This window comes from Aquila chrysaetos, chromosome 3, assembly GCF_900496995.4.
Source record: "Aquila chrysaetos chrysaetos chromosome 3, bAquChr1.4, whole genome shotgun sequence".
NCBI classification, from domain to species: Eukaryota; Metazoa; Chordata; class Aves; order Accipitriformes; family Accipitridae; genus Aquila; species Aquila chrysaetos.
In genome coordinates, this window is record NC_044006.1 from 23,666,265 (window position 1) to 23,681,601 (window position 15,337).

The 15,337-nt window shown below is 48.7% G+C and overlaps 1 protein-coding gene across 1 annotated transcript; it reads left to right on the forward strand.

Moving 5' to 3' along the window:
• Nucleotides 1-29: 29 nt before the first annotated feature.
• TMEM42 (transmembrane protein 42) lies at nucleotides 30-14,890 on the forward strand. The gene is made up of 3 exons (XM_030009613.1): nucleotides 30-149; nucleotides 4,243-4,389; nucleotides 5,831-14,890. Exons 1-3 carry the CDS (start codon nucleotides 30-32, stop codon nucleotides 5,972-5,974), a joined length of 411 nt encoding a protein of 136 aa, XP_029865473.1. The 3' UTR covers nucleotides 5,975-14,890.
• Nucleotides 14,891-15,337: the final 447 nt, after the last annotated feature.

Genomic DNA, 15,337 nt, shown 5'->3' on the forward strand with positions numbered 1-15,337 from the left:
CTGCGCAGGCGCGGCGCTGCGACGGGGCCATGAGGGGCGGCGGGCCGGCGGCGGCGGCCGCGGGGCTGCTGGCGGCGGCGGCGGCGGCCGCGGCGAAGCTGGCGCTGGGGCAGGGGCCGGGGCCGGGCGGGGAGGCGGCCGGAGGCTGGGTAAGGATGGAGGAAATCGGGGCAGGGAAGCGACTGCCGTGAGTTAACGTGTGTTTTGCGTGCGGCCTTCCCCCTGTCCCCCCTGCCTCCGACAGGCGTTACTCGGCCGTTAAGGCTTCGCTTCTTATTGGATCTGTGATGGGAGGAAGCACACCGGCTCTTCCAGGGGGTATCCTGCACTTGTCTTCAGAGGGATTTGTGGGGTAACCGGTTTTGGAGAGCGGAGCCGAGCCTTGTAGCTGCTAGGGTGTTGAGTAACGCATGGTGGTAATGTAAACCCAGAGCAAGCAGACTGAAGCAAGTCTGCTGGTGTGTAAAAGCGAGGAGAACAAGCATGGTATGGGAATGCCCAAAACCAAACCCAACTCTGAAAGGCCAGTGGTTTTCTGTCAGTTTTACTTTAAAAGCAAGGTGTTGGTGCTCTTGACTATCAAACACTTGTTTTCTGACTGCTGTTTTTCCAATAACATTGCCCTTATCCCTCTCTCGTTCTACTTCTGTTCACTCGTGACAAGAGCAGAGAGGTGGAGCAGTTGGTTTGCATTGTGCTGATCAGCTGATGTGCTCATCTGCTGAGCTCTCCGTTGCGTGTTCATAGGGGATGATATTTATCTCGGTTGTGTTTCTCAAACCTCATTGTGCTGAAGGTTATGTGGGACTTGCTGGCCTTTCACCTCAAAAATACAGTGTCCTTACCTACAGGAGTGACCTCTCACATGGGCATGGCAGAGGTGGAGATGTACACAAGATTGTTTGTGAACGGGGAGATGCTGAGGGAGACGGCATACGTGTATCATAAAAACACATTGTGGAGACTCATTTGGGTAAAGGTCGGGGGTTGTTATTCATATGGCAAATGTACATTTGGACTTGGAATCCAAAGGAGAACCCACAAGAGAAACTATATCTGAATCCAGCCTTGTATCAGGAAAAAAGAAAATTGACTTGTGTGATTATTAAGAAATGGTTAAAAAAGCAAAAACTCAGTACTTGCCAATCCTGTTGACCCTTTCCAATATATCAGAAAGGGTGACAGGAAGGAGAACCAAAAAATGTAAATCCTGATAGTCTTCCGAATCCCCCCCCCCCAAAAAAAGATTGTGTTCTGCACTGGCAGAAGAGCAGAGCGTGGAATTACTGAAAATATTGACAGCATCTTTTCTGAGTATTTTTCTCCTTTGAAATTTATAGAAATATTGCCCCTTTGCTAGGGGTTTTTTTTGAGTTTTTTTTTATTGAATGTGCTATGACAAAGTGTCATGTCATCAAGGTGGAGTGTTGCCAGCAGGTCAAAGGAGGTGATCCTTCCCCTCTGCTCAGCACTGGTGAGGGCACACCAGTGATACTGGGTCCAGTGCCATGCTCCCCAGTACAAAAATGAGACAGACATGCTGGAAAGAGTCCAGCAAAAGGCCACGCAGATGATGAAGGGCCCAGAGCATCTCTGCTGTGAGGAAAGGCTGAGATAGCTGGGACTGTTCAGCCTGGAGAAGAGAAGGCTCAGGGGGAATCTTATCAATGTATACAAATATTTGAAAGGAGGGCGCACAGAGGACAGAGCCAGGCTCTTTCCAGTGGTGCCTGGTGACAGGGCCAGAGGCGATGGGCACAAACTGACACGCAGGAGGTTCCCCCTGAACACCAGGAAACAATTTTTCACTGTGAGAGTGACAGAGTGCTGGCCCAGTTTACTCAGGGAAGTGAAGTCTCCATCCTTGGAGATACTCAGACACTGTCTGGACATGGTCCTGGGCAATTTCTGCCACTTCAGGAGTGGTTCTGGACTATCTGAAATGTACATTGAAATTAATCTCCTCTTAGAAAAGCAGTCAGAGGAGTAATCCTTGACTCACTGGGCTGGCTCAGCTGAGCCCTTAGCGGGGGAGGAATTTATACTTCCCTCATTCCCGGTGGGGAACACCTGGGGATGTTCATATCTCTGCCTGTGTGCCATTGTGATAACCGCTCCTCTGCCCAGGACACAGAAGGACTTGACCTCTCTCTGGAAAACCTTCCTTCTGGGCGTGTGTCACCTCCAGAGTACACTGCAGCTGATTTCCCTGGCTCTGTAATAGAAGAAGATCAGAAAAAGAACCCATGAGTTCATGGTCACTTCTGAAGGTAGCATAGCTGCTGTGATGGTGGGAACCAGCTTTGCTACACTGCTGATAGACTTGCAGACTAATTCAAGTCAGGCAGGAACTCTGGACGTGGGAGTCCACCCACTGCTCTGCAACACATTGCTTGTGACCTTCTCCAATCAAATTTTTAATATCTCTAAGGTTGGAGAGCCCATGACCTCTGTTCCAGCGTTTAATCACCTTTGGTTTTCCTTGTATCAGATCAACACTTGTTCTAATCTTTACTTGCTGCCTTTTGTCATATCCCAGCACAGCTTGGAGAAGAGCCTGGGCTCCATCCTCTCTACACCCTTGGGCAGGTGGTTAAAGATGGTAACAAGGTCTCTTTTTCTTAAGGCCCTTTTTCCTAGCAGTAGAACACAGGCTCTTTCTGATCCAGAAATGATATACTGAATTTAGGTGAAACACAGAGAATTGTTTTCCCCTCTCATCTCTTTATTCCCAAGTCTGCCAACCCACTAGAGGCATATGTGGATGTACACTACTGCCCTGAGCAAGGTAAAACTGTCTGGTCACACAGGCAGAGGGTGAAGCTGGGAGGCAAACGTCATCCCACAGTGAGCCGTACACAGCAGCAGGTTTCTTCTTCAGAAGGCCAGTAGCAGCCGGGCCTGGTTGTCCTTCTTACCCCTCTCTGCAGAGTTTGCCATGGCAGCGGTGGGAAAGCAAAGTGCTTCACTGGTAGGAATTGTTTTGGATCATTTACCATTACCCTGATAAAGTTGGAAACCTTTGCCACAAGTGGAGCAAAATGAGGCCAAACACCAGAACCGTTTGTCTCTGGGATGGGGTTGGTCTCAGAGACCTTGCGCCAGCCACCGAGCAGGGATTTGCTTTATAGCCTTTTCCTTTTAACTTTGTACCTGCTACATCACTTGTTTCAGAAATCCCTGTGGCCTCTGCTAGCTTGCAGTTATTTGTTTCTTCTTCTGGGTGGGAGCAGAACAGGGTTGGTGGCCCCCATTGATGGGGGCGGGAGGCAGGAGGCCACAGCGCAGCCATTCCCACGGGGCACGTGCCACCTCTCAGCTGTGTTTGTTGGTGGCTTCACACCTACATTTCTGTCTCCTTGGAGATGAATCCCACCATGGACTGAAAGGTGACGGGCTATGAAGGCATGATTGCTACGGGCTTAGACAAAGCCTTGCTTTCACTTGCCCTTGTGTGCTCCCTGATTGTTTGTGAGAGTTGTGATCTGCCTGTGATCTCCTCCCTTGGTGTCTTCACATCAAGTATGTGGTACCCGGGGGGCTAGGGAAATGGCCGCAGCAGCTAAAACGATGGGTGTGGGGGGAGACTGTGAATGGTGAAGGCTTTTTAGGCAAAACTGTGCCCTTTTTTTCAGACCGAGGCTGTTACATGTCTTGTCAGCTTGTCTAAGGAGGGAGATCTTTCTTCAGAACCTAGTTGGCCTTGAAGTCCCTTGAATTCAGAGGTGGTTTTGTTGCCGCTAAATGCTGGAGCAGAGAGCTTTCAGTAAGTCTGCTCTCCAGCAAGTGTGCAAAATAAGGCATGAAGCCCCTCAGCTCTTGCTTTCCTCCCAGAGGATTCCACTCTGCCCTCGCTGCAGCAGTAAGGCAGGCCAGGTCACGGGAGGTGGTGAGGACCTGTGGTTTGGGTCTCAGTCCAAATTCTCAACAGACAGGTCCTGGACCACAGGCAGCACCAGCACATACATCTTTGGTGTTTGTCTCTGGCAGGGCTGAACTTGACCCTTTTGCATACTCTATCGAGGACTCATGGCAGGACATGCCACGGTCATGCTCTGTCCAGGGCTGTTTCCTTGCTTCTCTTTCCTTCTGCAATTTAATATATTCATCTTCATGTAATACCAGCTGTAATTCAGTTTCAAAAGCCCACGCCGTTGGCTTTTGCTCCAAAGTGCCCATGAATTAGTGAGGGTGAATGAGCAGTCGGTGAAAATAAGCGGGTTTTTCTCTTTCATCCTACAGCTGCCTGTGCTGCTTCGCATTGGCTGTATTGGCTTGGTGTTTGCGTGCAATGCGATGATGTGGACGGTCTTTGCAAAAGCCCTGCGACTCTCTTCCTCCTCGGCCGCTGCCTCTGTGACAACGACGGCCTCCAACTTCATCTCTTCGGTGAGTAGATCCCTTCCCCACGCGCTGAAGCCTGGAGGAGCACAGCGATGTGGGAACGGTCACACTGGATGCGACTGGTCGTAGCTCATCTCCCAGCGTGACCGGCGTTGCTGGCCACAAAGGGAGAGTTACAGGCAGACGTAAAATGATTGTATCGGGTCTCAGCTGCTCTGACAGTTGTTCACGGCTGAGGCTGTAGGACTGTCCTAGTTTCAGCTGGGATAGAGTTAACTGTCTTCCTAGTAGCTGGTACAGTGCTATGTTTTGAGTTCAGTATGTGAAGAATGTTGATAACACTGATGTTTTCAGTTGTTGCTAAGTAGTGTTTAGACTAATGTCAAGGATTTTTCAGCTTCTCATGCCCAGCCAGCGAGAAAGCTGGAGGGGCACAAGAAGTTGGCACAGGACACAGCCAGGGCGCCTGACCCAAACTGGCCAACAGGGTATTCCATACCATGGGACGTCCCATCTAGTATAGGAACTGGGAAGTGGGGGCAGGGAATTGCCTCTCGGGGGACTAGCTGGGTGCCGGTCGGCGGGTGGTGAGCAATTGCACTGCGCATCATTTGTACATTCCAATCATTTCATTATTGCTGTTGTCATTTTATTAGCGTTATCATTATCATTATTAGTTTCTTCTTTTCTGTTCTATTAAACTGTTCTTATCTCAACCCGTGGGTTTTGCTTCTTTTTCCCGATTTTCTCCCCCATCCCACTGGGTGGGGGGGGAGTGAGTGAGCAGCTGCGTGGTGCTTAGTTGCTGGCTGGGGTTAAACCATGACAAGGACTTTTCTGGGTGGTGCAGGAGGAAGGGCACTGCTGCCCAGTGCCATGCCTTGGGGTAGCTGTATGGTTTACTGAACTTTTCTAATTGCCAGCGAGAGCCGGAGCTGGGAGCTTTGCTTTGTTTTGCTTTTCCTTTGCAACACCTCACCTGTGACAAGCCAAAGCTACCCTAGCTGAGTGTGAAGATGCACCACCTCTAGTGGCAGCAAGAGCATTTTTGACCCACTGGTTTCTTGTGCTTGCTTTTCACTCTCAGCAGCTGTCCACCTTGTTTCTGTGCTCCAACTCAGTCAGATCATGGTGGTGTCCAAAACTCAAGTCACTGAGGCCCTTTTTTTATTGACTGGAACTGCCCAGTTGACTGGAGTTTTGGCTCCCGAGAGGTGCTGGGAAGGCAGCAAAGCACACATGCATCTGTCAGAATCCTGCTTTGGGACCGCAATATGGCTGTGCTTCCAGGCTGGATGGTAGAGTAGGTCATCTCTGGCATCAGGCGCAGCAGCCATTTCTGTTGGTGGTCCCAGCAGGAGTTTCCTTGAGCAGGTTTTTTCCAGGGCTGGCTCTCCCAGCAGAAGAAGTCCTCGCAGCTCTGGCAGCGCAGGAGGCTTTGGGGTGGCTCAGCCCAGCAAAGCTTTGTCTCTGTCCTTTCCTTCAGGCCATCCTGGGCAAGCTTCTCTTCACGGAGACATGGACGCCTCTGTGGTGGGTCGGCCTTGCCGTGACGCTCTGTGGCCTCGTGCTGCTGCACACAGCTGCGCCCCAGCCGGCGCAGCTCCCAGTGGAGAAGAAGGAGGCGTGATGGCTGCCATCGGGGGCACAGCACTATGCCACCCCTCGCCAGCCTGCCTCGTGACAGCATCCCCAGTCCCCAGCCAACTCTGAACGCACTGGCCATGGACCTGCTAACCCCTGCTCACCTGCTGATCTGCCGACTCACAAAGTCATTCTGGTCACATCTTTCCTGGCAGTGGTGGTGTGGTGGCAGTGACAGCCTCGGAGGGAGCTGGTCCGCTCTGAGTCAGTATTGTAGAAATCAGGGCCAGAGGCTTATCAGCCACTCCTCCTCTTCCTTCACACACCTGCGGCTGTGGAGCTTTCCCAGTTTGGGGAAGGCTGAAAGTAAACATGGTAGCTGTGGAAGGTGCCTGTGCATCAGTACTTTTCCATAAGAGGACCTGTCCCGAATTAGAAAAGCAATCACTGAAGGCAGCTGATACTTCAGCTCTGCTGTTTCCTGACTTTCCTCTCTTCCTCTTGAAATGGCCCCATGCCTGCTGCTGCCTGTAAGGCTATGGAGCCTTTCATTAATTCCTTCAGCTTCGCCTATGAGTCACATACACCTTTTAACTTGCCATTTGTATCTGACGCCTGTAACTTCCGCTTACCCATTCCTGACATTACTCACTGTAAGGTTGCCACTTTTTCCTTTCAACTTTTAACCAGGATGGGGTTTTGATCACCATTCCTGCTGTGTGTAGGTCAAAGTGTAATTTTGGGACAGTACAACAGGCTGCATGTGAACAGTCAGCCACTTTCACTAGGAGTGTCGGTGTTCAACAAATTCCGTATCAGAACCTGTCAGGTTTATCGTGACTGGCAGATCTGCACCGTGTCCAGCAGGAGCGTAAAAATAGACTTGCAGGTGAAAATGCCACTGGAGTTGGGTTTGTGCCTTTTCCTTTTTTGTATCAGAAGGATGAAAAGTCAGTGTTCCCAGAAGAGGCTGGGAGGTTTTTTGCTCCAAGTCCCCTGCTTCACCAGACCATCCTAGCTCATCACATCTGGCAGCCGTGTCCCAAGAGGGGCAAAGCCTTTGCCTCTGCTCTCTGTGTGCTCATAAGTCTTCCCCTCCAAAGAGGGGAGCTGCATATGTGGTGGGGAAGAGGGCAGAGTGCCTTTCCTCTGTACCAACATGGGTCTTTGCACCTGGGCAGCTCTTTGGGTAGCAGCAGTGATACAAAGAGTGGGACACATCCAGCTGAGACTTGATGCGGTGACCCAGCATCCCTCATAGGTCTGCAGAAATGACAACTAGGAACTATGCATTTCTAAGTACATCAAGTCTCCTTAGACCTTTGTACATGATGGAGAAATAATGAAGGCTGCAAGCCTGATTTGTTTGCCCTTGTTACTAACTCAGCCAGCTGTAAGCTGTGGCTGTCTTTGTGGGAGTAGCAGGAGAAGGACCAGACTCTCTCCTCTCTGGTTAATTTGGCTGTTGCCCCTCCTCCTAACAAACCTTTTGGAAAGTTTTTTAACATGGCCTATCTTAAAACTGACATTTCTTTATTACAGTCATTGTTGGAGGTCAAGGTCTAGGAGATGTTTGCACGTGTGCAGAAAGCATGGGCAGCAATTCACTTGGTGACGCTCACTTTTAAGGCAGAAGAACACAAACAACAGCTGTAAATTCACTGTTGTAAACACTTGAAGGTGGGAACGGAAACGAGTTTTCCTCCAGTTGTTGTGGGAGGAAAAGATTGCCGAGCAGGTACAGTTTGGGCAGAATCCCTCTCCTCTAGGTACACAGGGTTTGGCCCTTGTCTGCCAGTGTTGCTTGTCAGCGTGGGGCCAGGGCTGCAAGGAAGGCTGCAGTCGCCATACGTCGAAGCAGTGCACGTCCGGTAAATGGTTCATATGTACTTGTCCAAAATGCAGCTGGAGATGATCTCAAAAAGGGGTGCCAGCATTTCCAAACTAAAACACTGTTCAAAGCTCAGTGGCTGAAATTTAATATTTACAGATATTTTAGACCACACATGCACAAAAAAGTGATGTGAGACTAATGGGCGAGCTGTATTTGAAGAGTGAGTGGTTCAAATGTGGTAGGCCTTGTAAGGCTGAAGATGATGGCCAACCGTAAGACCTTGATTTACCAGGGCAGAAGGTGGGTTATCCTTATGCAGGAACTACAGTAGTTTGGTTGTGTGGAGTTTCTGCACACTTGAGCTGAGGTATTTTTAGAGAAGAGTCTCGGGCACACATTTCCGCTCAAATTTCAGTGAAATACACTTTTCTTTGCACATATCCCAGGTCTTGGCTGTAATGAGTCTTCCCTGCACCTTCCCCTCATTCTCAAACCCAACCCTAATTTTTCAGCATCTTGTTCATCAGATTTTCTTCAAGCAGGGCTATACCATGTCACGCTTTAAATAGTAGAAGAAGCAGGTGCATGGTTAACAGCATGGTTCACAGCATCGCTCATGAAGATTGAAGTATTCTTGAATTAATGGTGAGAAGCGTTTGAAAAATTGGTTGTATAAACAAGGTCCGAGAGTATTATATTCTAAGGTAAATAATACCTTGTATACCTTTACAGGGAACAAAGCCAAATGAAATTATAATTGCAGGTGAACCTTAAAGCACAGTTTCACTGGTTAGATAAGGAGCTATAAGTAAAACCTGAGAAACGTCCCTATTGTCCTTAACAAGGAGCCACTGAAACTTGGAAGGTTTGTACAACGTCTCAGTCACAGCATATATCAAAATAACTTGAAGGATGGTGGTGACTTCAGGGCTCTGATGTAATCAATGGCTGTACCTGGGTTGTTGTTTCCAGTGCTGGACCCCCCAGTTCAAGAGGGGTGTTGGGAAACTGGTCTGGCACAAGGAGACCAAGATGGCAGGGGCCTACAAGGAGAGGCTGAGGGATGTGGGTTTGTTGGAGATAGGGAGGCTCAGGCTGACGTGATAGCAGCCGACATGCTTGGAAAGGAGCCAAGCTCCTCTCCGTAGAAGTGGCCAGAACAAGAAGAGGCAGCAGGCACGGGTTATGTCTTGGGAGTTTCAAGCTGGTCATCAGGCAAAAAAACGTCAACAGGAGGTTACAGAAAGGCAGCAGTGTCTCCACCCATGGAGGTTTTCGAGGCTCAGCTAAACAAGACCTCAGCTGACCTGAGCTAGTGTTGGTGATCATCCTGTCTGGGCAGGAGTTTGGACTTCTGTGACCTATGGACGAATTTCATGGGCAACACTGTCTGTAACTGAAACTGGTTTGCCCTTTTGCCTCCAAGTTTGGCAGTTCCCTTTAAATGCTGCTGTGCCACGGAAAGGAGGTTCCTCCTTGAGGCGCCATACGGACCTAGGCCACCAGAGGCTTGTTGGCTAACCACAGAAACCATAACAGACACTTGCGTATGCATTCATAGCCTGAAAACAAATGCACTGTTACCAAAGGAGAAGGAGCCCACTGTACTCAGCTGCTGATAATGAAGTGCTTTGTGCATTTGAACCTTTGCTGGTTCAGCAGCCAGCCTGCTGCGTGCAAAGCTAGTGGTGGCTCCCAGGGCAGGGTAACACTGGCCAGCTGCAGCACCCCAGCATGGGGTGACCAAAGCACAGGGAAGCCTGAACCTTGCAGTGCTCCATCCTGTAGCTGCATGCAGCGCCGCAGTAACCCATGTCCAGTAGCAGCACTTGACATACGCAGGACAGGTTTTGCCCTGCTGAGCAACCAACCAGCCACTCTGTTCACTCTCCAAGGAAACTTTTTGGTTTTTGACTGTTTAATAACCCTCTTGGTTGTTTTTTTTTTTTCCTTGGAGTTTAAGGAAAAGTGGCTGTGAATGGCTGTACTAATTGCCAAGACTTCCTAAGCAGCTCCCAGGGCTACTGCACACCCTTGAAGTCCCGAGGGATTGCTGGTGCTGGGTTAATGCCTGGGGAGCTCCTGGGTTGGGCCTCCCGCTCCCATTTTGCTGGGGGGAGATGATGCACACCCTGCTCAACCCTGCACAGGTCTTGCACTGCACAGAGGCTCTGGTGCACCCTGTGGGGATAAAGCCATGATGATGGAAATAAGTGGGCAGGAAGAGCTGGAAAGAGTGGTAGTAAGTGGGGTGTGGCAGATGGTACCACCACCTTTTGGAAAAGGCACGTACATTTTGAACCCATTGCTCAAATCTTGCTTGACTCAGAGGTCACTAAGAGCTGAGGTTTCATCCCGCCAGTGGGATTTGGGGCTGGGGCTTAGCCGCGTGAGCAGCTCACCTCCTTCTGACACAAGCGGAGCCTCTCTGTTTTTGCATCAAGGTAAGAGTCAAACAAGTCTGCTTGCACCGTGACCTGCTCTTGGTGCATGCGCATGGTCTGAACATCAGCCAGGGCTTTGAACCTAATTGCTTTGAGTAAGTTAAGGCAACACTTGGGGAGAAATGAACAGTGCCCCAGGGAAGGATGAGGCATTACAAATGCCGCATCTCCCACTGCCAATCAACTGTTTCCTCATCCAGTGAGGAGGTATTTCGAATGACTCCTTCCCTTCAGGGCACTCCTGAGTTAGGCAGCTCACAGGCATGGCTCTGCCAGGAACCAGTGCTGCAGGAAAATGCTTTGTAAGAAACTGTGGTGGGCATGGAGCTACTCCAGCTGTCCACCAAGGTGAGAGCATCTCGTGCTGCTGTGGAGGACAATGGCCTAGATGCTGCAAAGATGGCTGAGCAGGAGTATGCTGGCTTGGTTGCTTTTCAGGACAGATAGCCACAGATCCCTGCCCTCAGTCAGTCCCACCATACCAAGGAGACTACCACATGCGATATCCACGTGTCCAGGGGTGGGCCAAAGCCTTTGCACCCACCGTGCTTTGGGTCTGCTCCCATACAGTGCATGAGCCAGATCCCTAGCGCTGCACAGGACTGGCTCCTTCCTGCAAATCCTCCTGGTCTAGGAAGGTTCTCCTTTCCCACCACGTAGTGATTTCAGTTGCACTGCTGGCTGGTGGGGATGCGGCATGGCATAATCTAACCTGTAGTCTATAGACTGTGTACATCTGTATGTATATAGACACGCACACCCACGCAGACAGATAGGAGAAGCTGTTACACCACCCCTGCAGAAAGAAATGTTACTTGAAGGCACTGGTATGCAAGTTTCTGTTTTCTCACTTAGACACGTGCAACCAAACATGTATCCTGTAGGTGAGAAGGTATTCTGTCAGTATTTTCCTTGTTCTCTGAAGCTGTTTTTAATATATGGATAAGCTATTTGATCCCTGATTCAATATTTGCGCTATTGATTTCCCTGCCCTTGCCATTTATTTTTTGCAGCCCTCTTCTGCTTTATTTTTCCTTGTGCCTTTTCGTATTGTTTGCTCTAGGTGTAGTCTGGATATGTGTCCACACTTCAGTCAATCAGTGTGGTCATACAAGCACACTCGAAGCTAGTTCATGGGTCAGTGGCAGTAGGGTGGATATGGCCCTGCAGTAACTGCACCCACCCTGTTGGACCCTTTCCAAGCACACACTGTGGGATCGCAGGGCGAGGGGGGTCCTTCTCCCCATCTCGGGTCTCTTGATGGGCTAGGACGAAGGTGTGAGGAGCGAGTTAGCAGGCTAGGACCATTCAGTGTGGAAAAGAGATAGTGGTGGTTTGTAACAGGGGCTGGGAAGACCATGAGTTGCATGAAGAAAGTAAGCTGGGATAGCTGTTGACTGCCTCCTCTACCGCAGGGCTGGGGGCCACAAGGGAAGCTAGCAAGCAGCAGCTTCAAAGCCAGAGGAGCTTCCCCCTCCTACAGTGTGTCATTTAGCCGAGGAACTCCTGTCCACAGGATGCAGCAGAGGCTGGCGGGTTCCTTGGGTTCAAAAAAGGAGCAATTTTACTAAGAAAAAAAGCTGCTGTCTGGGAGAAGTGACATGGTAGAGATCTGTTTTTGTCATTTCTTGCACAAAATTCTAAAGTGTTTTGCTGAGAAGCAGAAGTACCTTATCCTGAGTCATATTAGTCCAATACCTAATGTAATCATTTCAGCACCGGAGCATGCTTATTTCGGTGTTTCCAGTGCAACAATTGTACCAGAGTTGGGGGTCAAGCGGTCATAGTACTGAAATCCCAAGTTCAACCTTCACACATCATTGCTCCCTGTATCTAGGCTGATTTTGCAATTTTGCCTCTTGCATCTCAGCAAGGGAAGGGGAAAGGGATCTTGAAAAATAACCAGAAAAGATATTTTAACATTATAGCATTTTGGCTTGCTGTTAAAGCAGCTCTATATTTTTCCAAGGTGGCCTGGCCTAAAACCTCAGTTTCCTGTGATGACTACAGGACTTCTCTTTCAGGGCAGGGGAAGTGCTACACAAGAGTGTTTTGCCTGACTAGCTGTAAGCCTACATTGGGTATATGTGTAGTTATGGTCTCTGTTTTATCTCTCTCTTTGCCTTCTTCAGAAGCTGACTCCCTGTGGGCAGCACTGGGTTGGGCACAGAGTGATATGGTTTTCATTCCTTCTGGAGGTAAATGCCCAAAGTTAGTCACCTACATCCTTAACTTCAGGTCCAAAAACCCTCTTTCAAGGTTCAGTGAGAAGGAAGCAATGGAATTTCCATAATAATTTTATTGGCATCAATCATTTCTCTGGTATTTGACTGTGAGAAACTCATTAGCAGGTAGCTGGGGCCAGGTGACTTGAAATCAGTTAAGATTTGGGCTTGGCCATCTTGCATCAACCCCTGACGTCCGATTGCCTGCCACAAGTTGGCTCATGTAAGATTAGAAGAGAATCTGCCTGCTGGGAATACAGGATGCCCTTGGGGCATAGCTGACAGGCCACTGTCATGGCCCATGGCTGGTGTACATGAGTGAGAAGTGATCAGATCAACTCTCCTTTCAGAGTAACAGCAGCACTAGCATGTCAGGACATTATGTGGATGTGATGCGTCTCGCTACTAGGAAATTCCTAATGACTGAGATACAAGCTTAATGAAATGGTGAGGGGAGGACCAACATAGCACCTCAAATAATGTCCAGTTCAAAACCCATGGACCAGATCCTCGGCTGTTCTCCATCTGTGTGTTATTTTCTTTTTATCCCCCCAAGACTTCTCATGACTTATTGTTCCCCAGGCTGTGATTCAGGAAGGACTGAACACGTACTAGATGGTATGTGTGGGAGCTGTCCTGCTGTCGTCAGTGGAAGGCACCATCTCGCCCTGGTGCCCCTCAGGACCCAGACGTGGGCTGTATGCTTGTGTATCTTGGCAGATGCACCACTCAACCCCTGGCACCTCAGAGCAACTCCGGGGGGCGGCTGGGAGGATGTGTTCACCTTTCCAGAGAGCTGAAAAGGAAGGCCGTGCTGCTTTTGATCTATGTTTTATTTTGAGTGTTAGTCTGACTGGACATAGAAAAAAAAAGACAAAGGAAAAGCAACTTGAAGCCTTAGATGGTTATAAAAGTAGGTTGGTACACTGCTATTATAAAAGGCAGCTTCTCCATAACTAGTCATGGGGTTGTAAGTGAATAAAACTCTAAAGCTAAGGATTGGGTTGCACTTTGTGTCCTTCCTGCTTGGCAGCCATATCTGTGGTCACGCTCTGAAATTTGACTTGTGTTGTTTTTGATACATAAAATAAAACCTGAGACAAAGGGCAAGCTTGTAAATAGGGGAGCAGCTTCTGGGGAATTCTGATTTTATTTGTTTGCATTTTATTACCTTTTTATGCCAGCTAATAAGCTGACTTACCTTGCAGTAGATAGATGCGGATAAGGCTGATAGCCTCTGGAGTCCAATTTTGCAAGCTGGGAAGGAGGTCGCTGAAGTTATTGGTAATAGGCTGGAGATCGCCTCTGAAAAAAATACCATCTCCTGCTTCTGTTAATTAGAAGAGTATACTTTTATGAGTCAGATTGAAGTTATTAACTGTTGTAACTGTTTGGGAAAAAAAATTCAAAAGGGCTGGTATTTTTCATAGCTTTACCAAGGAGGAGCAAAAAAAGCCACTCTGCTGAACCCCAGCCAGCCACTCGGGCCACTCTGACTAGCAAAGGCCAAAGGAGATTTGCCTGTAGGAAGGACAGAGATCCCATGCTGACAACATGAAACAAGCTGAAACCATGTCTCTGAAAAACATTCTTGCAGTTTAAGTTGAAATCCCTTTTCTCAGACCTTGCCAACAACTGCCTTGGAGGGTTTTACAGTTCAGTGGCCTTTCCTGGCAGGGCAAGCTTGTATGAGCCAGGGGAGGAAGCTAATGCAGGAGCGTTAAACGCTATGCCGTTGAATTGAGATACTACCAGTGCACAGAAAAAGATAATGGGAGCAGGCAAGACCAGCAGCTGCACAAAGTGAAAAGAGAACTGAACCTTAGGTGCTGTCTGCTGGCATAAACCAAAAATTCCTGTAAACAGTGAAAAGGCCAACCACCTTCCACGAGGGAGTAGGTTCATGGCAGGGCAGAAGCCACACCCATTTAACTTTGACAATCTTTCCTTGAATGCTGAGCTTCGAAGTGAGGGTCAGAACATGCGCACTGTTGAAATCTGCCTTTTGCAAAACCCTATAGGACTGGAAATGTGACTGTCCCTGGTGAATACATGCCCTGCCTCCACTGCTGACCCTCCAGCACACACCTAACAAAATTTTTTCAGAAGCAAAGTGTTACCAACAACCCGTTCCTGTTCACAAAAATCTCTAATTTTTGCTGTAGGACTACTGGGTCAACACAATTTAAGCTGCCTCCAACCAAGCATGGAATTATATATATGTAAAAAACAGGTTGAGACTGTCAGTGACTTCAGATGAAGTGGATTACTCTGTTGCTGTAATTAAGTGGAAACTAGTAATATACATCATAAATGTTCAGGTTACGTGTATTACTGGTTATGTTATTGTACCGACATTCCATGTATACTTTAATTCATCCTGTGCTGTTTCTAAACAAAATGTCTTTCACCCTCCAGGAGGAAAGAAATGCAGAGTAAAAGCAACGCTGAAAACTAAATTGGGGTTGTAGTGGTTTTTTCAATAGTGAAATATGTAATTGCCAGCACATTGTCTGATGCTGAATGGTGAGTGATGCTCCGTCCACTAAGAATGCTGGTGGTTCAGATGTTCATGCAGATGTCCTGTGAGATTATAGATGTGTACTGAACCCTCGGTGCCCTGTGATGCGCTAGTCATGCTCTCAAGTAAGGACACCCAACGTATACCTGCCAGCAAGCCGTGACATGCTCAAAGGGTGGGATCTGCTAACTCAGCACCTAGCTTGCACTGACATTTTAGCACCAAATGAAACAGTCCTCCTAAAGTAAATACCTAGCTACCTGAATTGATGGAGAAAAGTTAGTGCCTTTGAAGGCTTCCACAGGGAGATCTTGTTTAGGGACATCCTACATTTAGATGTGCTACCCTTGCAGACTGAGTCCTACCTTGCAGGACCCTGGGCTCC